The 27,148-nt window shown below is 45.5% G+C and overlaps 1 protein-coding gene across 2 annotated transcripts; it reads left to right on the top strand.

Annotated features, from left to right (window-relative positions):
• Nucleotides 1-26,334, top strand: LOC147640396 (zinc finger CCCH domain-containing protein 6-like). 2 transcript variants are annotated; one of them, XM_086780115.1, is made up of 5 exons: nt 1-799; nt 23,889-24,107; nt 24,185-24,309; nt 24,390-24,502; nt 24,641-26,334. In XM_086780115.1, the coding sequence occupies exons 1-5, from the start codon at nt 665-667 to the stop codon at nt 25,801-25,803; spliced, it is 1,755 nt and encodes a 584-aa protein (XP_086636241.1). In that variant the 5' UTR covers nt 1-664; the 3' UTR covers nt 25,804-26,334. The 2 variants fall into 2 exon arrangements, with proteins under 2 accessions (XP_086636241.1, XP_086636248.1); XM_086780122.1 differs by having other exon boundaries at nt 673-799; nt 24,001-24,107.
• The last annotated feature ends 814 nt before the right edge of the window (nt 26,335-27,148 follow it).

Below are 27,148 nucleotides of genomic sequence, written 5' to 3'. Positions count from 1 at the left end.
AGCCAGTACATCGAGTGCGGTGTAGCATCCTTGCAGACCCATCTCCACATGAACGCTCTTCGCTTAAGTTAAGAGGCTAAGATAGCTTTTTAAGGCGTTTTTGGAGCTGGGTCTTTTAGGGTAGCTCTAATTTATTGAGATTTCCTGCCTCAAATATAAGGCGTTGAGCCTTTGAGAATCACAGCACCAAAACAAGGCGCCTCACAGAAGGCTGAAAAAGGTCTATTAGGAGGCTTTACAAGTACTACAAGGAGGCTTAATAAGGCCCTAATGAAGCCTTAAGAAGGCCTAAACTAAGGCTTTAACATGAATGGATGATAAGTAAACATATGAGATGGTCTTAACAACCATTAACTGCATCTAACTGCAAGGAGAAAATTGGTATTTGCCTAAAAGCTAGATTGTGGGCATCAAATTATTCCGCTCGTATTGTGTCCAATAAAGCAAAGCCCCTCAGAACTGCATTAAGAGTATCATGATTGGAAGCCTGGATGTACACCTCTAACGTTTACTTAATTACGTGTTGCACGAGCACCTGAATAAGAGGTAACTGTAAAGTGGGCTACAGTGGGCTATGTGAATGTCACATCAGCTTAGTGAAGTGAGAGGATCAAATACCTACATTTAAGGTCAAAGGATCTTACAAATACAGCTATACAACCAAATGACAACCACGGCGGTTGGGACGCCAAGCATCAGCTCCCCACTTGTCCAGGTCACCCATCAGCGATTAGACGACAATGCAAAGCGGCCACGAGTAAAGAATGTCACCTGGGCAACACAAGACAAGTTATGTCAGGTTGGTTCACCTTTTGTTTGAATGTGAGATTTATTGAGTTTGTGTGCAAGATGATGTTTTTGATAGCTCGTTCACAGCATTTTTTATCATTTTTGTCCACCATAATAAGGCTCATGGATAATGTCCCACCATAACAAGGCTCATTGTATGGTTGATTATTAAGGTCCACTATAACACGGTTTGTTGCTGCAGTTATCTGCTTTTCAATGCTGAAATGTTGCTTTTTTGTTCTTTTGCTAGCCCTATGGCCATTTATAGTCATAGTTCATTTCTGTCAAGCTCAGACTTATATGTTATCTGAATCATCCTATTTCATGATGGGCATTGGGATCATTCACTGTAAGACCTTATATGTCACCAGCTCCACATGATTTTCATGAATACATGAGTATGCTTGAAGTGGGTGCATATGAATCACTTTTATCAGAAGCTTCCTTACTGAGAAGGCTTAGAAGTTGATTGCTTGATTATTTCTTACTTATCAGTAAATTTGTAAGAGACTGAAAGCCCCACGAAGTTGAAGTTATCAATTGATGCTCTACCTGTATGAGGTGATTCTCATCATTTGAGGCTGGTTTTATAAATCTGGATGCTCCACAATAGTAACAAAGCCTCTGGAAGGTGCATGGAGAACCAGGAGAGTCACACAGTGTGCTTTGAGAGCTGACAGTTTAAAGGTCATGAGAAAAAAGGACCTGCGTGGTGTGCAACATGCTCTTGCATGGAAAACTTTTTGAAATTTGTGGATAGCCATTAGTAAGGGATGCTTACATCAGCAAAATATATTTGGTAATCGAAAAAGTGTTGTGCGCATTTAGACAAGGTATTTGAAGTGTCTTATACTTTGCCGTTTGCAGGACTCCAGGGGAAAAGGTCTTTCTATTGATTAAAGTGTGCATAGACATGTGCATAACCTTGTTGCAGCTTGTGATACTTGTTATAGGCGAAAATGTTTGGTTCATTTCAGCCATTGTCTATCCTATATTAGGAATGTGTGCTTATGGAATTTATTAAGAGACTCCCTCACACTTCTCATTTTATGGGCCTTTCTTGGAAGCTCATTTCACTATTTGAAGGAGATTTCTAAGTGTGCTAGAGGCAGCCAACTCGCTCATCAAGTATATTTTTTGTATGCATGGTTTGCCTAAAAGCACAGTGCCTAACAAAGCCCTATGCTTCACTAGTATGTTTGCAAGAAGGCTGAAAATGTGTATGTAATACCGTAGGAGCAGATGCGTAGAGCATTCCTTATAGTGTGATGCATTGGTGAGCTCTGACTATGTGCACTTGCTCTCTGTCAGAGTGACTTGGGTTGTGACGGCATCCAAGACTCCCATCTTTTCAGGGTTTAGGATGATTAAATTTCTGTGTGCCTACAGAGCATGCCAGCAGTGACTCATCACTGCTGTTGGTTTGTTGCTGGGGTTTCCTCTGGGCTCTTTGTGATCTACTCCTGGTAATGTATGCGGTTTCTTGAATCCTCAGTGTGTGGGATGCTGCAAGACTATAAGATTCTTGAGATGACTCCTCCACGAGCCTCGATTCGATCTATGAATGGACAGTTTTTTGGGGTAGTGTTATTTGTTTCCCTGCTCTGGGCTGGCCAATTCATGGAAAGAAAGAACTTGAAGGAGTTCTGGTTGCTGTCTTCATGTCTGCAAGTCTGATGTGGTAAGATTTTCTCCATAGTTGTGGATCTCATGCGAGTGAGGAGGTATCTCTGGTCTTTGTTGCGGAGGACACTTTTAGATGTCAAAGGTAGCATCCATAGTATGCCAAGCAATGGAGTATACCATGTTCCTCTGCTTCCACCTCCTGAGATTTCAAAAGTGTGTCAGGCTAGATTCATGTCCTATGGATGTTCAGCTCCTGAGGGTCATCAGGGTTAACTCTGGCAACTCTGTTCTGCTCCAATTTGGTCAATCTTGCTGCCTGTAGCCTGTGTGGTGGAAAATATATGTAATATTTATAGAAAATCCATGAGGAGATATTATTTAATTCATGGTTTAAGCATGCCATTAGTGTCACCCTAAGCAGTCTATTTATAGAGAAAGCCATGGCAGTCTTCATTAGTGTCACCCTAAGCAGTCTATTTATAGAGAAAGCCCTGGCAGTCTTCATCTGCCATTGCTGTTCTCTCCATTTGATATAATATTTGAAAGCATATAATCAATTGGATTAATGCATCCAGTGAGCGACTAACTTGGCTGGATAATGGATGTGGGATGGAGGGTTTTACTGTGGGTGAGGGACAACTTAAAGAGAGAGTAGAGAGGAAATAGAGAGGCGAGGAGATGCTATGGCCCAAAGTAGTTCTGGCTTCTTCAATTTGGCATTCAATCTGGCAGGAGGGCCATGCTCGATATCAAGTCATTGGCTAGAGATACCAGATCAAACATGAATCCAGTCAGAGCATGCATCTTACCAATGTTGAAGCTGATTCTCATATTTTGCTCATCGTGAAGAAGCTTAGAATCTCTTCAGGAAGGTGAATTGAAGTTCAGTTTTAAATTAAGTGCTATTCTAGACCGAAAAAAAGGGAGCGAAAAGGCCTACTAAAAGACCAAATTTAACCAATCCCAAGGGGCATACTGTGTCTGATATGCATACACAGCTTTAAAAAAGTGCCAGTTTCTCTGGTAGGGCTACTTGGTGCCCTTCAAGGTCTCTGCACAGCCGTGGGTAAGGCTGTGCAGGTGTACTTTGAGACACTAGCACACTTCCCTTATTATAGTAGTGCATCCACTCCATATACAGCTCCATACTTTCTGCTTGCTCTTGACATGTATAAAAGGCCCAAGTTTATCTCAAGCAGTCTCCGTAGCAACATGGGTGGTGAGAAATAAAGCTATGCCTTTGGTTTTGTTGAAAAAGTTGTCCATCCTTGGCACACCCACAACAGAGGCCCTCACTCCCTACTAAGTAATATGGTACAGATTGGAGATGATTGCTAACACCCCCTCTCAGCTCCTAGATGTGGACCCAACCCAAGTGAGCTGGAGTGCTGATGGAGCATCGCCTGAGGTAGAGATTTCGTGAAGAGGTCCGCTGCATTGTCCTCCGTTGAACAATAAACAAGCAAGATGTCACTAGCCAAAATCTTCTCATGAACAAAGTGATATTGTTTCTCTATGTGCTTGGTCCAAGCATGGAGGATTGGGTTCTGAGCAATAGCTATATAGCTTTGGTTATCGCACTAGATGACCGTGGGTTCCTTATGTGGAAACCCAATTTATAGCTCTGGTTATCGCACTAGATGACCGTGGGTTCCTTCTGTGGAAACCCAATCTCGCCAAGTAACATCCATAGCCACACAACCTCGCAAGTAGTCCGGTACTCTGCCTGTATAGAAGACAAGGCAATAGGTGGCTGCCTCTTGTTGCTCCAAGAAATAGCGCTCCTGAGCCAAGGGTAAATCCGTAGCCTGATGTAGATCTCCTCGTGTCTAGATCTCCTCCCTAATCTAAGTCACTCCAACCACGGAGTTTGACTCGGTCCTTCGGTCCCCCTCCAGTAACATAGAAGAGTCCAAGATCCTTTGTACCCTGCAGTTACCGCAAGATCCACGATCTTGCATCCCAATGAATCTTCAAAGGTGTCTGCATGAATGAGCTCAACAGCCCCACTGGAAAACTCAAGTTCAATTTGGTGTTCATCAACCAAATCAATGAACCAACAAGCTTCCGATACAAGGAGGCATCAACTTGTGCACAAGGATCAGTAACTTTAAGTTTGGTATTCTCTCATGTGCATCCCGCACTTGGATGCCACGTAGACATTTCTGTACAGAAGGTGCAGGACCTGGGATGGTGAACTGGTCCCATGTGAGCCCAGTCCGGGACGAGTCAGCCAGGGATCCATCTCAGTCGTCCGAGGTCAGGTGTGCATTGTCCTGCACATGAGTCCAAGGTCAGATGTGCACTTTCCTGCACATGAAACAGTGCCAGTCCGCGCTGTGAGTCTCCCTCTAGAATGATGTTAGTGGTTCTGTGTATCTGGTATGGTACCGGATGCCAGATCACTGAGTAGATAGTGGTTAGGACAAGGGGCCAGCCCATAGGGCTACCCCGGATCTGAGTGTGGGCATGGGAATGGTGTAGAACCACCCCCATGAGGGCCAAGAAGGCCCAGGCTGAACCCACCAGCCATGGAGGGGCTGTAGGACAGCCCTAGGGCAAAGATAAGGCTATTTCCAGGAGCTTACAGCCTTTATATGGCTGTAGGGCAAGTATGGGGCAGCCCATACAGGCTGCCCAGCCCTGGGATTGTGGACAAAAGATGTGCCCAGACCTTCAGAAGCAGGCGCCTGATGTCCAGCCAGCCAAGAAGAGATGCACAGAATTTATGGGATTTTTTCCAGCATTTAATGGGATTTTTCAGCATTTAATGCTGAATTCCCAGTCGTGGGACAATTCTGGGCTGGCCAACTGCTTCTATGCTGGCCGACTGCTCCTGATGAGAAGTATAAATAGTGGAGGCCATAATCCCAATGATTCATCTCATTTTTCACCAAGTGCTCAAGCAAACCAAGGGGCCAAGACAGCCAAGGGCTTGCTAACGCAAAGGGGTGAAGGATTCAGGTCAAGGGCAGGATTTTCCAGCCAAGAAAGGTCCAAGATTGTTGTATTTTCTTTCAGATTTTCTCATCATTCTAATAAAGCAAATACACCATCCCACCAATACACCATCCGTGGTGGGGGCCCTACAGAGGGTAATTGGGACCCAATACTTTGTCCTCTCCATCTCTCCCTCTCTCTCTCTCTATTTTCTGCACTTGTCCTTTCAGTTTGTGCGTTAATTTCCGTCGCGAAAAGAGGGCTGAATTCTGAGTATTGAAGTTACCGATTCTTCTTCGAAGCTTCCGCATATTACAGTGGTATCAGAGCCTACTTCAAGTACAAAGATTCAGCAAAGAAAACCAGAAAATTTTTCTCGCTCGTGTGGTTGGTTTTTAGACGCCGGTGGACTACCCCTTTCGGAGTGACTTCTGTCCCTCGAAGGACGGTTGGTTTTTAGCCTCCGGAAGTCTCCCACACAGATAGTGGATGGTTAGATTGCGTTCCGGAAAGGAATTGCATTTTCCTGCTATGGCGAGCTTCGGCGATGAGAGAGACCCAGAACCATGGGACGAGAGTGCACTAGGCAGCCCAGCTAGGGCACCAGGCTTGAGTGTCACAGACCTGTTCCAGCAGATGATGCAAGCAATCGCAGAACAGACCGCCAATTTGGATGAGCAGAAGGCGCGGATCTTGGCTCTGGAGGAGCGTACCCGCCCTCCAGCGTCGCGTTTTCCATCTCCTCCTCCCTCTCCTTCCGTATCCCATATACCAGATCCTCGTCACAGGGTCCCTCTCGCGGGGTCACAGCCGCAGCCAAGCTCCTTGCTTGAGTTGCAGATGCGTGCATAGGAGATCCGACAACGAGAAGACGACGCCATGCGATGCGTGGAACACGAGCGTTACCTCAGAGCCTTGGACGCCAGATTGACACCGGCGGCGCCCTCGAATATTTTCCCGAGAAAATGAATTTCAGTAAGTATAATGGTAAACTCGACCCCACAACTCTTTATTCATGGTTACATCAATTTGAAGCTTACTTTGCCGCAGTGAGGAAAAGAAATACTGACAGAGTGATCTTAGCTAGTTGGTACTTGGAAGGTGAGGCCATTCCTTGGTAGACTCAGTGGACTCATGCCCACACCAGAGCAGGTATGGCAGCTTCTGTGTGGGACGAGTTCGTCCGCGACCTTAAGCAGCGGTTTCTACCGCCTCACTACCTTGAGCGACTCGAAGACGAGTTCAGGGGAGCGCGTTAGAACGCGCAACCAGTCCTTCAGTTTGCCAATAAAATTTCGACCTTATGTCTGCAATTAGGCTTATCTGATACGGACAAGAAAGGGCAGTTTTTGTATGGCCTGGACATGCAAATGGAGGTGCGTATGTTTAGGCCAGCCACCTTTGAGGACGCACTCTCGCTTGCGCAGAGTGCAGAAATGAAACACAATGGTGGCAAGCCCAAGACTTCCTAGCCGGCTTCTCCCAGGGCTAACATCTCGGGGGGCAAAAGCCAGAACCAGACGGGGTCTTCCCCAGGACAAAGCCCGGGAGTTTCTGGCTCCAAGAACTCAAACAATGCGTCTAAGCTTACTCCAGACCAGAAAGCGGAGGCAGGCAAGATAGGTGGCAAGTTGAGTGCTGAGGAGCTTTCTCAGTACAAGGAGGAGGGTAGATGTTTCTTTTGTCATACAAAAGGACATACTTCTCGGGATTGTCCGAAGAAGCCTCCAAAGGCTGCCGCCGCCTCCACAGCTTCCGTGGTGAGCTCAGCTCCCACACAGACCCCAGCGGCTAACCCTAGTTCTTTATCATCCCAATCCTGTCCCGAAGTCCCTCTATCATCATCCATCCGTGGCAACCCTTTTTCTCTAAAAACCCGGCCTGTTCTCCAAACCACTCTGTCTCTGACGAAGATCTATGCATCTGTTTTCCTCTAGTCCACAATCCATTCCTGCCCTGACTCTGAACAGTGTCTTGGTCTTCATTCCTGAGAAATGAGTCTGGCACTCTCACATCACCCTTGGAGGATACCTCCCTTGGGACCGTTGCCCGAGAACCTATCTGGCTCACAGGACTGCGATCCCCTCTGGCACTGTGGAACACCACCAACAAACCTCCTGGGAGTTCTTCCCGATCTGTGTTCCTTGCCTTGGGCTTTGAATCCGTGTACTTTTCTGTACCTTGGACCTGTACACCATCATCTGGGACTGAATCAGTGTTTAGCGTTGCTGAGCCTGATGCTCTGATACCAATCACGCGGAAGCTCTGGGAGTCTTCTTTCAGCCCTAAACACTCTTGGAAAACCATCTGATGCAAAACATAGATATAGAGAGAGAGAAGTGCTGGAAATTCAGTATATTGATATGGTACAAAAAGGTACCCCTACTACAGCCATAGGCTGCCTTACATAAAAGGTGGAACACACCCAAAACTGTCCTAGAACTTGATCCACTCCCGAAAGGAATGAATGGTCATAACAATGAGCACTTGGTGCCTTTTATAGGTCCCTTGGACACTTGGTAGACTGGCCGACTGCTGGTCGGCCAGTCTTAAACGCATTAAATGCTATTTAACTCAGTCGACTGGTCCTGATGCATGTAATGATGCGCTTTTCAGTTGCCTTGTCTTCTGGTACAGCCGACGTCATCTTTCATGCAGCCGACAGTCCCTTCTTGTAGCCGACAGCATCCTCTTCATGTTTTCCATGCCTTGCTCCAACCTATACTGCTAAAAGTGCTCTGTGCTCCATCATGCTGACCCTACCTGGTTCATACTCTTTATCTGGCTGTCTCTTCTGGATTTAGCCCTGAAAATGTCCATGGCATCTATGATGCACATGACATATTCGGGTCTATTGGTGAAGAAATAGGCTTGCAGTTCTCCATCCCAAAGGCATCCATCAACTCATGAACGTACCGTTGCTGAGAAACAAAAAACCCCCTCTGGGTTTGCCAAATCTCCAATCCCAAAAAGAAATGGAGTACGCCTAAATTCGTCATCTCAAACTCCTTTGACAAGGCAGCCTTCGTCACAGCTATGTGCTCCACATGACCGCCCGTGAGAATGAGATCGTCCACATAAAGGATAATCAAGGTGACCATACCACGTTCTCGAAAGAGATACAAGTTTGGATTTGCAACTAATCTCTGGAAACCCTTCCGTAGAAAGAAGAAATCAATCTTTTGATTCCAAGCCCTGGGAGCATGCTTAAGACCATACAAGGCCTTCCGTTACCTGTAAACCATCCCCTTTGATCCCAGAACTTCAAAGCTTGGAGGTTGCTCAACATACACCTCCTCCTGCAAGTCACCATTAAGGAACGCAGATTTTACATCCATCTGATACACCGGCCATTGCTGAGAAGAGGCAAGGGCAAGAACTATCCGAATCGTTGTCATCCTCGCTGTCGATGCAAAGGTGTCCTCATAGTCGATGCCAAGCCGCTGAGCATAGCCCTTAGCCACAAGTCTGGTCTTGTGCTTGTCCACTGACCCATCAGACGTATACTTGGTCTTATAGACCCACTTGACATCATTGAGTGACCGTTTTAACGGCCTTGGAACCAACTCCCGAATGTTATTCTTCTCAATGGCTTCAAGTTCCACTTGCATGGCTTTCCTCCAAGTCTCCTGGGAAAGAGCTTCCTTAACGAAAGGCATCTTCAGTCTCCGGCATCTTCTCAACTCCTTAAATGAAGGCTAGAGGCCCTCTCTCATGAGAAAAAAATTAGTTTAGTCTACCAAGTGTGGAAACTTTCCCATCAAATTTCTCAATGAACATGTGGGTGGCCTTGATATGCTATGGATCTATGAAGGTCTTAGCAGAGGAGATCTAACTGGAGCAAGGCTGTCGGAATGGCAGGCAGGGCTGATGACAACCAACAGGAGCAGCACCGAGCTGGAGCTGCTAGATGGCTGTGAAGTGGCGCACATGGAGAGGCCACAGTAATCGGGCTGCCCACCACGAAGAGGCCTCTCAGAAAGGGGGTTGCCTAGGTAAGAGGGCACGGGGAAGAGAGCCACCAAGCGGGAGGCAAGAGGACGGACCTCCACCAATGAGCTGCCATTATTCCTGCCCCCTTGGAGGCTGGGCGGCGAGACGAAGGCGCTGATGATGCAAGGTAGTGAAGCTTGAGTAGGGGCAGTCCAGCGGCGAGGAGCAAAGCCGCACGATGATGAGCAATGGCAGGCGACGGGCAGAAGCATGTAGTAGATGCAGACAAGTAGTACACAGAGTCTGCACAGCTGAGATACTGTGAGAGAAGCGAGATGGAGAGCACTGACTAGAGCGTGACGGGGCCAAGAGCAGAGTGCTCTGATACCAATTAAAGAAAATCAAGCTAAAGTGGCTTAAAGTCAAACGCCATGGCTATGGCATGTGAGAGAGAGAGAGAGAGAAGCTTTTAACATCGTAGGAATAGTCCCAAGAGACTGCAACGATCTATCCGCCGACGGAAGTGAGATTCTAACACAAAACATGCTGAATATCAACTCCATGGACTAACCACTTCTGCCACACTTGGGGTGGTAGAAGAGTTAACCCATTTTGTTTATTTACCCACACACCAATGAGAGAGAAGCTTTTAACATCGCAGGAACAATTCCAAGTAACTGCAAGGATCTATCTGACGGAGTGAGATTCGAACACAGGATGCGCTGAATATCAACTCCATGGACTAACCACTTCTGTGACACTTGGGGCGGCAGAAGGGTTAGCCCATTTTGTTTATTTTCCCATACACAGGATGAGAGAGAAGCTTTTAACGTCATATGAACAATTCCGAGAGAGAGAGAGAGAGAGAGAGAGAGAGAGAGAGAGAGAGAGAGAGAGAGAGAAAACAACACAACTGAAGCAGTAGACAAAATGATGAAAATGCTTTGATGATTAACATTGAGAATGGAACCAATACAAGAATCTAATTCGTTGCTAATACAGTTTACTTTTTGCTCATGAGAAGATCAGGTGCCCGTAAGTATTGGTCAAAACCTAGGCTTAGGAACTAGCATTAATGTATAAGTGAGTGTGTACACACTTCATTAAGTTTTGAGGGACCAAAACTCACTTATAAATTATGACCAGCCTTGTGTTCGCACACACTGATGTCCCGAGGCGGACAAAGCTCAATGTGCACCGCCCAGACCTTATCCCCTTTGTTCAAAGAGAGTAATCAGCCATGTGTCCATCCCAGCTTGCATCACAAGTCACTTGTCCTCTATGCTTAACACCTAGTGTGGACATCTCATCATCTCTCTCTAGAAGTTGGCGCCCTTCTTCATGAGCCTCTTTGGCTGTATTTTCTGCGCTTTCTCCTTCCCAACTCCATATCCAAGCTTGCTAGTGTGTTTTCCAAGCTTCCAAGAGTATTTCTAGGTGGTATTTACTCTCCTACACACCCCCAATGACTAAAATTTTAAAAAACTGCTCTTATATTTGCTGTAATTTTTGGTCTTTTGGCTGAAAACCCTAATTTCAACCTTTATTTCTCAAGTTGAACCATAGGGAAAGCTTTCCCAGGGTTCCCTTCATCCACTTGAAAACTTTTGTCGCGAAGAATCATGACACATTGAAGATTTAAATCTCCCTACACTTCCATCGCGAAGACTTCCCCTGTCACATCAACTCTACTTGCAATTGGTAAGCTTTAATGCTCAATTATGGAAGCAAGCAACAAGAGGGAGAAGGACTTCCTTCTTCACATACCTGTGTAGTGTTCTTTTGTCCTACGTGCTCTCTTGTAGATTGTTTCGACCATGTGTTGGTGGAACAATAGAGAGCAGATGGTAGGGAACACGGACACTTGAGAGGGTAGTGTGAGTTGCATATCTTTACCGACAACAATATTGTTTGCAATACTGTATTCATATGCATTGGTATGGAAATCTGGTCAGAAATGTCCATGACACTATGTACTTGATTCTCCCAAGATTAATATACACTATTTAAGGGAGGGGTTGGCTATTTCGGCTCATTGTGCATCTCTTGTCAATTCAGCAAATTACACCTTGTATTGTGCTTGTTGTCCATTAAATCTTGGTGTATTTAAGTGTATTGATTAGCATTGTGTTCATCCAAGCATTCTCCACCGACCGGTGGAATTACACTTATCCAGCTATAAGAGGTGGTTCACACACACACACACAAACTAATACTCATAGGGAGTGCTCACGCGTACATAGACTCCGAACCCCAACAGTGACCGCTCATTAGAACGAGAGAGAGAGAGAGAGAGATGAGGTTCAATGTATTATATGATACAAAAAGATGATGATTTTTGCAAAACTTCCGAGGCCTTTGGCTTGACTGAAAGGTTGACTTTAGACCTTCTACAGACTGCCTATGACCTGATCCCAAAGGGGGATTAGATCATATGTACTAATGAGAGCTTAGCTATTTATAGGGAGAAGAGGAAAATTCATAATCGAGTCGGTTTTCCCTTCTCAGCCCACATAACTTCGTCCAAAAAGTCATCTTTTGTGTCCAAAAGGTGACCCATATATGGATGTATGTCTTAGGCACTTCGAGAGCCTATTGGGCTGCAAAATCAGCTCTAAATCTGCCCCTGAATCTCCCCTAAAACATTTCCGAGTCAGGGACTAATGATGAGGTTATCCATGTCCACGGCTGTGCACCTAACATATTGTATCCAAGAAAGCACCTTGCCATTGTGTTTGAAGAGCTAAGAACTCATTAACTCTACATCAATGGCAAGAAAAGTGAATTCTTCCTATAAAAAATACACTACCTTGGGCACATTGTAAGTGTCACGTGCATCCCTCACTTGGATACCACGTGGACATATTTTCACCTGCTTGTACAGGTATGTCCAGGTGGCATCCAAGTGCGAATAAAGACGTACACCTGATTGGGTCCCAAATACCCTCTATAGGGCCCCCACCAAGGATGGTGTATTTGATTTTTTGAATGATGAGAAAAAGACTGACTTTGATGAACTTCCTTGGCTGTAAACTTGCAGCCTGAAGATGACCTGATTCTTGACCTTCAAATTCACCTTTGCATTAGGGATTTCCTTGGCTGTCATGGCCCTTGAATACCGTCAGCACTTTGTGAGCTATCAGATGAATAAAGCCTTGGCTACGCCATGCTTATAGTCGCAAGGATGCTGGTCGGTGGACTTCAGCAGGGGTCGGCTTGCTTTTATTCACTTCCACGACTTGTTTTTATGCTCATTATATATGCGCCTTTCGTCCAGTCTATTGGCCGCCTTGAATTGGGTGTTGGCCCTCTATGGCCTGGCCACCTGGCTGGACTAACACTTTAAGGGCTGGCCGACTGGGCTATAGCCCTTGGGCTAGCTGCCATATTGGCCAAGCTTGGTATAAGCTAGAAGATAGGCTACCTATGCCCTCCTACAGCTGGCCACTAGATGCTATGGGGCTCCATGAGCCAAAGTCATGGCCCATGAGCTGCCCCAGGGTTCCACCCTATACTCCATGCAAACCTACATGCAACTACATGTTACCTCATATGCCTGGCATCTAGCTACAAGCCAAATACCCGGAACACCTGTCATCATTCCAGAGGGTAACTCACAATACGGACTGGCACTGCCTCACGTGCAGGACTTGCACACCTAACCAAGACCATGTAAGGGACTTGCACACGTGACCTTGGACGCTTAGAGTGGAACCCTAGCTGACTTGTCCGGACTGGGACTCACAAGGGACTAGTTTGCCCTCCAGGTCCTACACCTGCTTGTACATATATGTCCACGTGGCATCCAAGCGCGGGATGCACACGACATACCCTTCTGCTTAACTTGACGGAAGCCGCAAAGCCTCCAAATAGTCCATCAATAATGCCGGGTAATCTTCGAAGAAATTCTTGTCAAGCCGCTTCATGTGTCCCTCAATCTTGAAACTTTGGAGGAACTATCTCTCTTTTCGACCGGAGCCATGCTTGAAACGATGTAAAAGAATCTGTTCTAGAACCATAACTTCAGCTTCGTCCACTATGTTTGGTTCCTGTTCATTGTGGACATCGAAGAGAGGAGGTCCAATATAAGGCTTCAACCTTCAACCAACTAACATGAAACACATCATGCATAGTCCAACTAGGAGGTAGCTTTAGCTTCGTGGAAACCTCATTAATCTTCTTTAGAATGGGAAAGGGTCCGAAGCTCCGAAATGACAACTTTGGGCATCGCTTGCCCACCTATTTCAACCTTTGCTTCATTATTCTGAGATGTACCCTATCTCCTTCTAAAAAGATCAATCTCCTTCTCGACAAGCGGTGCAAATATGTCCATGTGGCATCCAAGTGTAGGATGCACGTGACAGTAAGTAGGAAGCTTCCTTGGGCTATACTCATACTGTAGGAGGTTTATATGGCATTCTTCTCCTTTGCATGCTCCTACAAAGAAGAGGGCTGCATTTAAGTGGGCTACAGCTGAAAGCAATGCTTTCAAGGGATTGAAGGATGCCATTATTGGAGTACAAGACTTATCCAAGTACAAAGTACAAAGGCATGTGAACCCGCTCTTGTAAAAGAGACCAGATAAAGCAAAAAGTAAAAAGGCTAAAAGTCAAAGAGCATCTACGGAGCTGATTTAAGAGCTACCTAGTATCTATGGGAGGTGGAGAGAATGACCACCTATCATATGCCACATAACCATGTCAGCAGACAGTTTCACACGCACATTTCATGGATAGGCGATGGATAAGGTTGTCTACAAGTCCCAAGCCAATGTGGGCAAGGGCTTTGTCATTCTCGTCCTCCCATATCACAGAATAGTCGACACTGCTGACTGCTGCACGCTGGTGACGTAAGGTTTTACAAGCGGTACACAGCAACGGGCGCATGCTGCTCAGGCGGAGAGCGTAGAAAACACTTGCAAGGGGAAAATAGCGGGCCAATGACATTGCTAGGTGCAATGTTAGTAGCAGTGGCAGTGGAAGTGTGCAGGAGCTTGGCGCAAGTCATCACCAGGAGCAGAGACCCTAAACTCTGATACCATGTTGTAAACAATGAAGAGCAAACAAAAAGACTAAGGTGGGTGGAGCTTCTTCATGTTGACTGCGTGTGTAAGAGAGAGAAGAGAGAGTGGTAGAGAAAACAATGATAGAGAGACAATATTGTGTGACTAAATGATGTTGATTGATATGATGTTACTCCACCAAGTATAGTGCTCTTATAGCCCTAGGGTTTCACCAACCCCAAAGACTTATCTTTAATGCACACTTATTGTCACCATTTGGCCACCCAATCGGTCCACCCGTGCTTTCTCATTATGTATATACATTGGACCGGCGTCCATGGCAGTTGCATATGCCGGGGATTGATGCCACTCATGTGATACTATGGACTTAGCTTTCCATTGAGACTTGTGCTTGTCTACATGCTCGAAAATGCTCGGAGGATTGGTGTTCCATTGGGTCTGGTACCTCGTGTAGTTGCCTGGAACACATCTACTTTGGTATAGTCTCATGAGCGGGGATTGTCCATACCAATGTTGCATTGCATAGCATCTTCATGTGCTTGCCTGCAAATTGAATTTGCATGTTGTTTTTATGCTTGCTTGACCAATGTGTAGTTCCGGGTAAGGGGACACCTTGATCTAGATAAAACAGCAAAAGAGGTATGTGACAAATTGGAAAACCTCTTTGGGAACAAAATCAATAACTCTAAAGTGTTCTTAAAGCCAAAGTTCTCTGGTCTAAATATGAAAGAAAGTAACAGTCTGCAAGAACATTTAAACAATCTTAGGTCCATCCTTCAACAACGGGCTGTCCTCAAAGCGCAAGTTGACGAGGATGATAGGAAAGGAGTCCTTCTATCAAGCATAGAAGACATTTCAAAGTTCTTAGAAACCCTATCCATACTGAGGACAGCTCGAGAAATGAGCTATGAAGAGATGGTGGCCATCCTCATTGACGAGGATAGATGTCTTCAAGAGCAAGCTGCAGCCAGCATAGACTTTAAAAAAAAGGGTTTCATCACAAAACAGAAGGGCAAGGCCAAAGGGAAAGCTGTCAAGTGCACCTTCTGCAAGAAGCTAGGTCACACAGAAGATCATTGTGTCAAAAGAATGGCAAAGGAACAAGAGAAGAATCATGCCAACTTGGTGGCTGAAAATGTACATGAAGATGCTGTAGAGAAGCCAAAAACCTCTACAGTACATGAAAAAGTTTTCAGTGCTACAGTCTCCGATACGTCTCTTTCAAAGATAGATAGTGATTGGGCATTCTAAATATATGTATGAGTCAATAAGGGTTCTTTGCCTGGGTTTCTCCCAAAACATGATTATATTTGTTTGTGAGTTTGTATTTTGCCTTGATGCTATAAAAGGCTTCATTCTATTTGTAAGTTTTATTTCTCAACTAAATCCCTGTTTTCAGTCAGGGGGGCAGTTCAGGATGGTTGACATATCTAATGTGTGGTCAAGCCCCATATCAAGCCTGGCATGAGAGTCCAGGTGTTGGCCACTCTGATCTTTTGTATCACGTGTGCAATTGTGGGCCCAAATCGCCATGGATATGAAGGTCAATCCTTAAAACACCACCTTGACTACGAATGGGGTTTTGTTGGGATTTGGAGTCTACTTACGGGTGAACAATCCCTATGAGTGTTAGTTTGTATGTAGGTGGATAAGTGTGCATTAAAGGGGTTGGTGTAACCCTAGGGCTATGAAAGCACTGTACTTGTTGGTGGAGTTTAACATCACATCAATCAACTTCATTCAGTCGTGCAATATTGTATCTCTATCATTGTTCTCTCTCTATACACACAGAGCCAACATGAAGAAGCTCCACCCACCTTAGTCCTCTGTCTGATCTTCATCCTTTACAACAGTGACTAGCTTTGGGCTGGTACTCACATTCTGTGGGACCAGATTTGCGTGGAATTGGGCCAGTTTTTGGGTGATTGGTCCACCTTCCGACCGCTGAGGCGGACCGACCGCTGATTGCCAGGCAAGTGCCCCCGCAAGGGCTCTCTGAGCAAGCTACCAAAGGAAAAGAGGGACCCTCATAGGCCAAAAACTATCCAAAGATGCTTCCAGAAGTCGGAGAGGAAGCGGGGGGCGGGGGGACTGTGAGAGCTCCAATACCATGCCGTGGCTGGAGAGGCCCCCGATCCCAGTCATCTGAATCCGCCTATCCAAGCTGGCTGAGTACTCCAAAGGAAAACCTGGGTGTTCGGATGGAAGAGTAGGATCTTCCCTGCACCACTTGTCGAAGATGGGATAGAGACCAGTTCTCCCAAAGCCACAGGCACCAAGAGGGGTTGCTTGCAACTTTGTCTGGAGAAGGGTCGATGTGCCAGCTGTGGTCGTGGAAGCCGATAACCCAGACCTCCACTTCGGAGCACTGCAATCCTCCTCCAAAGGGGGGCCCATACGCTGGAATTCCCGGGAGTCTCGATGTACCTGCTTTTGGGATTGCCCAAAGGCGGAACTTGGTGGCGGATCCTTGGGTTCTTTCCAACAGATCCAGGGACTGTCTGGGCAGTTCCTTGGGGGGCCTATTGCGTGGGCTGCAGAGGCAGGCTTGGCCCTCCTCTATGAGGAGAGTGGTGACAGCATCGCACTTCAGCTTACACACTTCAAGATCACTGCCATTACAACATCTATGGCCCTGGTGTCCCCTTGGATGCGGGACACCCACACAGACCAAAGGTGGGAGATCATTAGCAGCATTGTTGTCAAATCCCCACGGGATCTCCTCGTGATCGTTCCTAGTACGAGACTCCAAACCTGCAAACAAACAAATAAACAACAAGGGGGTGCAGGCCTGACTCACCTCCCAACCATGACAGCCGTGGGCGAGCCCACAGTCTTGGCTGTCCCCACCGAGCCACGAGCTGAGCTAACTAGGTTGACGTACCGACCAATCTCCTCCTCGCGACGTCCCATACCGCCACGAAGCTACCCTTGTGGGCCTCGAGATTGCTGCCAGCCTCGGCTGCGTAAAGCAGGTGCACGTCTGCACTAGATCCAGGCTCCAAGACCATAGAGCTCTCACAAACTTGCGAGACTCTCTATATATCCCAATAACTAACCTTGGCCACCCTTTTATAGGCTCTTGGCCGGTCATCGGGCATCCACACTTGGGCGCCCGCCCGTCCATACTTGGGTGCCCACCCGTTAGTCTATCCCTAACTCAGCTCGTCAATCAGCCTACCTCGCTCCAAGCTTCCCCAAGCCTCGAAACTAGTCTTGCGTGCGTGTAGCACACGGTAGATACACACTGTGCACATGACATACTCCCCTTCCTCTAAGAGCTCACTCCTGAGCTCACTAAAAAGCCAGGGTAATCTCTCTGAAGAGTAGTCAATGTCTCCCATGTAGCGTCCTCCTCAACACGATCCTTCCACTTGATCTTGTATTCCGTAATAAGCGTATTACGCAATCTTCTTTCACGAAATCCAAGAATCTTTTCAGGTTCGTGCGGAACAAATGTCATGTCCTCGACATCTATAATTTCTTGAGGAGTAACTAACTGATCTGCTCCACCCAGTACTTCCTTAAGTCTACTGACATGAAATACAGGATGAACTTTCACATGAGAAGGCAAATCCAATTCATATGCAACTTAACCAATCTGTCGTGTAACACGAAATGGGCCACAGTATCTAGGGGATAATTTCGGAGATCGACCTGTCCGTAAAGTCTCGGAATCTTTTGGAACTCGCAAATACACCATCGTCCTTCAGAGAACTCTCTGGGTGAACGATGTCTATTAGAATAAAACCTGTCTCGGTCTTGAGCACTTCTAATAGATTCCTTCGCAACTTATAACATTTCCTGTATATCTTGCAAAAAATTACGTGCTGCATCATGCTGAAGTCCTAAGAATCCTACTGTAACAAGTGATCTAGGTTGAAAACCATACATAAGCATAAAAGGACTAAAACCTGTACTCGTATGCTTAGTACTGTTATATGCAAATTCTAACATAGGAAGATAATCCTCCCATGAACTCTGTCTTTTGAATACATATGCTCGAAGCATATCCTCCAAAATCTGATTCACTCTTTCAGTCTGGCCCCATCAGATTGAGGATGATCAGAGGAACTCAAATTCAAAGTTGTTTCCAACTTCTCAAAAACAAGTTTCCAAAAATCACTCGTAAACTTAGAGTCCCTATCACTGACTATGTCCTGCGGCAACCCGTACAGTTTAAACAATTGCTCGATAAACTGCCGTGCTAATTGCGTAGCTGTAATAGTCTTTCGGGTTGGTAAAAATCTGGCCATTTTTGTCAAGCGATCTACCACAACCCAAATAGAATCGTGGCCTTGATGTGTTCTTGGCAATCCGGTAATAAAATCCATGGAAATACTTTCCCATTTATTACCTAGGTTTTGCAAAGGATGCAACAACCCAGCCTGTCTAAAGCGTTCAGCTTTATTTGCCTGACAAATTTGACACTTGAGAACATAATCTTCTACATACCCTTTCATCTTTGGCCAATAAAAAGTGTGTTTCACTAACGATAGTGTCCTATGTACCCCAGGGTGTCGAGCAGAAGGAGCGTCGTGACACTCCTTAAGAATCTTGGACCTAATGTCCGGGATCTGTGGTACACAAATTTTGTCATTACGGAATAGTAAACCATTCCGAATCATCCACCGACCTCCTGCAACCTGAATGGTAGACTGCTCAGTCATTGAGTCTTGGTCAATCAATGAGCTCCCGTCCTGGATCTTCTGCCAAAATGGACCAAAATAACTATCAGTCTTGCAAAGCCCTCTCAATGACTGAAATAAGTCAGTAGAAATCTCGATGAACGACAAAGAATTCACCTCTCTAATTCGACTAAGCGCATTTGCAACACTATGCATGGACCCTTTCAGATAACGGATCTCAAAATCAAAATCTTGCATTAACTCAGCCCAACGAGCTTTCCTTCCTCTCAAATCATCCGCATCACACATACTTGATTGATTGATGATCAGTCAATACCACAAACTTGGAGCCATATAAATAATGTCTCCAAACCTTGAGAGCATGAATCACAGCATAAAGCTCCTTCTCAAGGGTTGGCCAACGAGATTGAGTGTCGTCTAGCTTTTTACTTTCAAAAGCAACCGGTCTACCATCTTGAAATAGAGCAGCCCCGATAGCATAGTCACTGGCATGAGTTTCAAGAACATAAGGCCGACTAGGATCAGGTAATGCTAAGATAGGTGCTTCCTTGACTTTATCTTTCAAAAGTCTGAAGGCCATATCCAAATCGTTATTCCAAGTGATAGGCTGATTTGACTTACGTCCACGACCTTTCAATAAGTCAGTCATCGGTAGTGTGAGCTGAGAGTACTCCCGCACATATTTCCGAAGAAAATCTACAAAACCGAGAAAAGAACGAAGTTGTTTCACTGTTCGCGGTATAGGCCAGTCCAAAACCTTCTAAACTCGGTCATAGTCAATGCTCAATCCATCTCGAGTGATCTTGTGTCCCAAGTAAATGATTTCTTAAACCCGATGGCAGTTCCTTAGGAAATACATCTTGAAACGAATCAAGTATCTTCTGTAATTCTTTGCTTTCAAACACACTTAATTCATTTACATCCAAGGAAGGAATGAGAAAGAAAGAAAGTGGAATCAATACACAATGGAAAGCGGTATACAAAGAAGAATTCATTATATTTCCAAAATCAATTGTATTTACAAGAGGTCCCTGAGAGGGATGTATACAATCACCTAAAATACTATACTTGGTGTCCCTATTCTGAAAAGAAAAAATATGACTAGACCAATCTATCTGGACTTGAAGAGTCTTAAACCACTCAATCCCTAATAACAAGTCTACATTTTCTAGGTGCATAACATAGCATTCCAGAGTATCTTTGTAGTCCTGAATCTGGATTGGAAGCATCTCCACCTTTCAATCCCATGCCTTGCCTTCCCGTAGGTAAGCGTACCTCATCGGTATGATCGCTGGGTGTCGTATCAAGACTCAATTTCTGCACAAGTTTGTAGTTAACAAAATTGTGTGAGCTACTAGGGTCTAAGAGAATGTGAATCTTATGGCCATTCACTTCTCCATAAACTCAGAGAAGATCATCCAAGCCAAATACTTTAGAATTGAACAGACAATCAGAACAAGTACTAGGGCGAGAAAGTACAGTAATTGACGTACCTGTCAAAGATAACTGGTTAGCTGCCTTTGGCTTGGGTCCTGCGTTCGTCTTGGTACCCTTTTGCTTTGGGCACTCGTTACGCATGTGTCCTTTTTCTTCGCAAATAAAACAACATCCTTCCTTCTTGAGCTTTAAAGCCCTAAGGAGTCGTTTCTTCTTCGCTGGTGTCGAGCTAGAATTCTTCGAAGATTGGTCCGAAGACTTTCCTTCTGTCGTGTTAGCCATAGGTGGGGAGAACTTTCTTTTATGCTTGTTCCCCTGGCCGGTAACGGGTTTCGACTTGGAAGAGACCATTGTATCATCATAGATACGAGCTGAATGAATGGCTTCGTCCAATGTTTTGCATTTGTTATTTTTAACCTGTAATCGGTATGAGTCTGGTAAACCAGCTACGAAAAATCCCAAAAGAGTAGTGGGATCCATCTTTGTAGCTTTCATCTGCAAGTCTCAAAACTTCTGGAGGTAGACCTCATAAGTGAGGTGCTGCGAGGTCATGGTCAAAGCTGAAAACCGGGCAACAACATCATAATCATCCTCTTTCTTGAGGAATTCTTTCTTGACGACGTCTTCGAATTGTGCCCAAGTCGTTGGCTTAGGGTTGAGTTCCTTCCACCAAAGCAAAGCTTTGCTAGACAAGAAACGTGCTGCTAACTAGATCTTTTTTCCATCATCATATGGATGAAACTGAAAGTGAACTTACCACTTATGTAGCCACGTGTCCACGATCTCCTTGGTGCGCTGCTTTTGCTCGCCCCCAAACGGTTCCGGAGTAATGTTGGGGCCTAAAGCAGAGGCCAAGGTATCCATACCCGATAGAGTAGAGAGGGTAGTGGTCAAGAGAGCGATGGAGTTTTGCAAAGCTTGCATCTGGGCTGTGATTTGTGCCTAACGTTCCGATGAAGAAGCTTCGAGAGCTACTTTGAACTCTTGGAAATCTGATTTTGACACATAATCATCAAAAAGATCGGCATCGGTATCTTCCGTAGCCGGCAAGCCTTCGCGTTCAACAAGGGGCTCCAACTCCGATTCTTGGGTCGACATCGTGAAGAGGACAAGTGGAGAGAAAATTTGATCTTTGCACAATGAAAGTGCAAGGAAACTTGAGAGCTTGAGAGCTTGAAAACTTGAGAGATGTGTGGCAAGAAGCCCACTTAAGGGGTTTATATAGCTAGCCCCAAAAGCTTCTTGAGCTTTTGCTTTTGTGTTTATATATATATATATATATATATATATATATATTCAATTTTCTTAAAAAAATAAAACACCTTTAACCTTGGAGGGGGGGTTTTAAACTTTTTTTAAAAAAAATTAAACTTAAAAAAAAACGAAAGCCCAAAACGGCGAGTGCTTTCCTTGTTTTTTTTTTCTCTTCCCTCCTGGAGTAACATCGCCGGCTGCCTGCAGGCGTCACATGTGCAGTTGTCGCCACCTAAACGGCCGGTGCTGCCTGCGCCAGCCTCGTGTAGGCCTGGCCACAAGGCGACGTGGGCCTGAGCGCCTGCCCGCCTGGCCTAGGCGCCTACGTAGGCCTGGCCTGGGCACCTGCCCGCCTGGCCTAGGCGCTGCATAGGCTTGGCTGCCTGGCTGCGTAGGCCTAGGCGCCTGGCCGCTTGGCTAGATATCCCTAGGCGCCCGCCAACAGGCTGCCTTTGTACGCTTGGCCGGCTGCCAGCCTTACCGCCTGCACAGGCACGACTACAAAGCGCCTGCCCACCAGCCTCGCCCGGTTCAACCAGCACTTCCAAAACCGCCTCTTTCTCTCTCTCTCTCTCTCTCTCGTTCGCGTTCAACCAAAAGCAACGAATCATGCTTTTTGTTTCTGTTTTCTCTATGTAGTTCGTGCGACTGCACAAACATCATGCCTCTTCTTTGCAAAGCAAACCGACCCTACCATCAACATGGGTTTCTTTGATGAAAAAAAAACACATACTATTCTGAAAACAACAGTATGCACAGAAAAAACACTAAGCTTTTTGAACACATTCCTTTCTTCGACCTCATCTTCTCTACCTACCGACTTGCTCGTTCACGAGGTATGCTCTGATACCACTGTCAAATCCCCACGGGATCTCCTCGTGATCGTTCTTGGTACGAGACTCCAAACCTGCAAACAAACAAACAAACAACAAGGGGGTGCAGGCCTGACTCACCTCCCAACCATGACAGCCGTGGGCGAGCCCACAGTCTTGGCTGTCCCCACCGAGCCACGAGCTGAGCTAACTAGGTTGACGAATCGACCAATCTCCTCCTCGCGACGTCCCATACCGCCACGAAGCTACCCTTGCGGGCCTCGAGATTGCTGCCGGCCTCGGCTGCGTAAAGCAGGTGCACGTCTGCACTAGATCCAGGCTCCAAGACCATAGAGCTCTCACAAACTCGCGAGACTCTCTATATATCCCAATAACTAACCTTGGCCACCCTTTTATAGGCTCTTGGCCGGTCATCGGGCGTCCACACTTGGGCGCCCGCCCGTCCATACTTGGGTGCCCACCCATTAGTCTATCCCTAACTCAACTCGTCAATCAGCCTGCCTAGCTCCAAGCTTCCCCAAGCCTCGAAACTAGTCTTGCGTGCGTGTAGCACACGGTAGATACACACTGTGCACATGACAATTGTGGCCTGGCATGTTTGGCGTGTGCGATGCGGCGAGGCCATTGAGGGTATCTCTGACCCCTCCAGCAGAGTTTATCAGCTGCATTTGGACGGACGTTATCCACTCCTGTGCAGTCAGTGGGATCAATTGACAGGAGACTCACTGTGTGTGTGGCCTTCCAGTGGACTTGGGAGTAGTCGCCCTTTCCTCATGCGGTAGATGGAGAGCTGGTCCCCTGCTATTCTCTTTATAGTGGATGCTTGAGAGCTTTTTTCTTTTCACTGATTAATGTTTAAACCCTTACTGTTGTTTGTTGAAGTCAAGGAGTTGCACTCTCTAGGAGTGGCTGACTGTGAGGAAGCTTGATGTGGAATCGAAGCATGGGCACTTCAGTGCTTATGGCTTTACCGGACTGTGAGCTCCTTGCTGTGCTGACTATGGTAACAAAAATCTTCAGCATGGTCGTCCTTCCTCTTGAATGGTGTGTTGGCATGGATTTCTGGGCATCTAGATGAGATTTGGGCCAGTGAACACCCCTTCCCGGTTGGTTCTGGCATTCTAGTGTGAAATGGTTTCAAGCCCTCTTACTAGTCAGTATTCCCTGAATTTTATCCATGTGACAACGGATAGCTGTGAGATTTTGGTGTTCTCATGGAAAATGCGGGCAGGCTTTGATGTAGTAAAGGTTGCAAGCTCCTCTTTGGTAAGTCTGGGAAGCTGAACCAGAGTTACTGTTAAAAAATGTAAATGCTATCTGTTTTTCCATGTAACAATGATAGGACAGTCTTTAGATCTGACTTTGGGTTTTGATAGGATGAATTCTTTATGCGCTTGGGTTCAGGTCCGCTTGTTTGCAGCAGAGGATGCACCATCTTTATCGGGATTGGTATTGCAAGACCTCTTGGAGGCCAAAAAGACCAAATTTATGCACGCATTGATTCCGGTTTCTGCAGATGATTTGCCTCCAGGATTTGAGGGTGTTGCTACAAAGCGTGCAAGACTTGATACGACTGCTATTCTTGCAATGGTTGCACAAATAACTTGGTGGTCTCCCGAAAGGGTGGGTGATGCTGCTACACCTTGTCCATGTGGTACGAACACTGTTAATCACTTTTACATCAAGTATTTGTTTTGCAGTTTTTGTATGATCCATCATGGCTAGTTGCGGTGGGCGATGAAAGCTCTGAAGTCACTGCACAGCAACAGCGAGAAGTCAGGGTGTTAGAGGCTGTCTATCCTCGCCCTTCAGCAATCCCCCCTAGGTCTTTGTTTCTTTGATCTCCTCTTGATAGACTGTAGTGAAAGAAGGCTGACTTCTATTCACGAGTTTTGTGTTTTACAGTTCCACGGAGCCACAAGAAGCACCAACAGAGTCTGACGACTCACAAGTCCCTCAAATACCTCTGATACCAGTAGAAGATGAAGAGGAAGGAATTGAGGAGGATAATGTTTCAGGTATCTCAGTTTCACAGAACTTGTGTCCTCTATAATCTTCTATTGTCTTGGGAACAGAAGGGAATGCTCTAGGTTTCAGTGTTGTCTTGAAACTTGTCACTGGAATGTGCAACATGCTGATGGTGTGTACATGTGCAGGATACGTCGGGGCTAGCAAGTCTGTCTCCTCTCCCCCTAGAAACTTCCTGTCAGGGGCTAAGACCACTTTGAATCAGCCCCCTGGTTATTCCCCACCAAAGGATGCTCAGAATTCGGCTCTGGGAGGCCAATCGAGAGGTTTCTTTGGTCCCTCTTCAACAGCCAGTCAATTCAACCCTGACTTGACTACAACCTTCTTAAAAAATGCAGACCCGGATGTTGCGGCTGCAGCTGCGGCAGCGTATGCTGTCTTAAAAGCAAAAGAGAGTGGCAACTTAATAGATCATGACCTCCTTATCAAAATTTTGAGCAACCCTCTTTTGATTGAAACCTTGACAGCTTCTAATCCAAGTTTAAGGAACCAATTCGAAGATGTTTCTTCTAGCATATCTTTAAATAGAAAGAATGCTAGTGGAAATGGTCTCAAAATGAAACTTGAACCATTTGGTAAAGGCTCTTACATAGGCACTGCAGGCTCTTTGAGCTCGCACATCATGCAAGGAAGGCAAAGATATGATCCATCAGAAGGCAAGGTTGTGCCAGGGCTGCAAGGAAACCCAATAACACAACTGTGGGATCTTCATGCTGGTGCTTCGGCTGTCTCCCAGGGTAGGGGCTTTCCTGTGGCAGGGACTCATGAGCAAGTGAGTGCAACAAAGGTAATGTTGGGACAAGTTCAGGGAGCATTTGGGACTACTGGTCCCCTGGGGCGATCATACCCCCTGCCCCGCCAAGACTTCTCAAGAGAACTCATCCAACAACATGGCATGGCAGGGATGATTACTAATGAAGGTCATTTAAGGCCAAGCTCTGCATCAATGGCTTTCGATGAAGTCAAACCAGGGCATGATTTAGAACGTTATCGACTAACTACGGCTCCGGGATCAAAGGGTCAGCAGTCATGGTTAGGAAGTAATCCAAGTATTCTGTCTTCTGCTGCTGTCTCAAGAAATAATCTAGCTCCACATGATAGGCCGGCTGGCACAAAAATTAAAAGGCAGTGCTTCTTTTTCAACACACCAAAAGGCTGCCGTAATGGCATTTACTGCAACTTCTTGCATGACACTGCTCCTGAAAAGCCTTACCCCGAGAGGGCAAACCCGGATGTAGTCCAGCAGGTGAAAACACTCAAAGCGGACACTGCAGATACAGAGACTAAGTGAGAATTTGAAAGGTGAAACCTTTTTATCTGGCTAGACATGATCAGAAGTTTTCTTGTACTTTCTTCTATGTAGTGGTGAGGATATGAAACAATGTGGGTTGTCATTCTTTGAATGTGGGATTGAATCACTGCTTTGAAGCCTTTGCTGGCCGGACATGAGTCTTTTCAGTGCAGAAAGGACGCTTGTGGGGGGATTTTGAAGCTCCATTCATGTGCATGTTGGGGTTGTCGATCTTGTTTGCAACCACATGCTCTTGATAAATTGGTAATGATGAAAGTGTTGGACAGTCATTAGCTACAATGAAGCCATACACAAGCTCAAGATCCTCAAAAAGCTATGTGACTGCACTTTTGGACTCCACGGGGTGGTCAGGAAGCACTTGGAACATGCAGAGGGTCATTATGCTAGCCCCATCTTCATTCGCAATGCAAGAGAATAAAGTGACAATAACAAGCAAACTTGAGCAAAATCTGAAATTAAACATTCTTAAATTGTAAAATTAAGGCAAAATCTGAAACATTCTTGAGCTAAGTGGCATAGTTGGTAGTAGATAATGTTAGTGGGTGTGTGCTCTCCTTTCACTGAACACCCGAATGGCATCCTTAACCTATGTGCAAGTGGGTGTTCTCGTTTAACTAAATATTCTACACCCTGCAAGAGTGGAAGTGAGGCATGAAGCATGATTGAAAAATCTTTTGATTGATTTGTTTAATTTGGGTTTAGTTTTCAGAGGTCCTTCCCCATGAGCAAAACATAAGCATTTCACTTAATTTTTTTTAAATTAAATAAAATCATGACTTCAAGCTCCATGGTTTTTTTTAAACAATTTTGACTAACCTAGTGTTTTGTAGAACAATCTATAAAACTAGAGTTTTCGACTACTTGGAGTTGACTTCAAATTGGACTTGCTTCACTATATTTCCAATATGAAAAAAGTCAATGTACTAATAATTTGCATTTTTTGGCTTGAAACTTAGTGCAAATTGTAAGTTGTGTTATAATGCACTGAAGTGCAAGAAAGCTTTAATTAGAATCTAGAACCATCTATGGCATCTTCTTGGCTCATTTGTTCTTAAAAACCTTCATTTTCACACTTAAACCTTGTCCTATCAATGGATGTCCTTAAAGAGGTTGATTCCTCGATTGCTTCTCTCTTCGCTTCAAAATCTTTTTGGGTTTGTGGTCAATCTTACAAAGAAATTAGACCATCTAGTAAGTTATTAGCATCGTGAAGATAATTCGTTTTGGGTTTGTGATCAACTTGGTCATGCTCTTACAAGGAAATTGGACCATCTACTAAGTTCTTGCCATCATGAAGATAATTCTTTTATTTGTTAACATAAAA

The sequence above is a fragment of the Cibotium barometz genome, chromosome 3 (genome assembly GCF_041138505.1).
Source record: "Cibotium barometz isolate CiBa-2024 chromosome 3, ASM4113850v1, whole genome shotgun sequence".
In the NCBI taxonomy this organism is placed as follows: Eukaryota; Viridiplantae; Streptophyta; class Polypodiopsida; order Cyatheales; family Cibotiaceae; genus Cibotium; species Cibotium barometz.
This window is presented reverse-complemented; position numbering and strand designations above follow the sequence as displayed.

Bases quoted from the DNA above. Each gene is read 5' to 3' on its own strand.
- LOC147640396 (XM_086780115.1), top strand. From the start codon at position 665: ATGACAACCACGGCGGTTGGGACGCCAAGCATCAGCTCCCCACTTGTC. The intron at 24,108-24,184 runs GTGGGTGATGCT...TTTGTTTTGCAG, and splicing joins CTTGGTGGTCTCCCGAAAGG to TTTTTGTATGATCCATCATG. The intron at 24,310-24,389 runs GTCTTTGTTTCT...TGTGTTTTACAG, and splicing joins CCTTCAGCAATCCCCCCTAG to TTCCACGGAGCCACAAGAAG.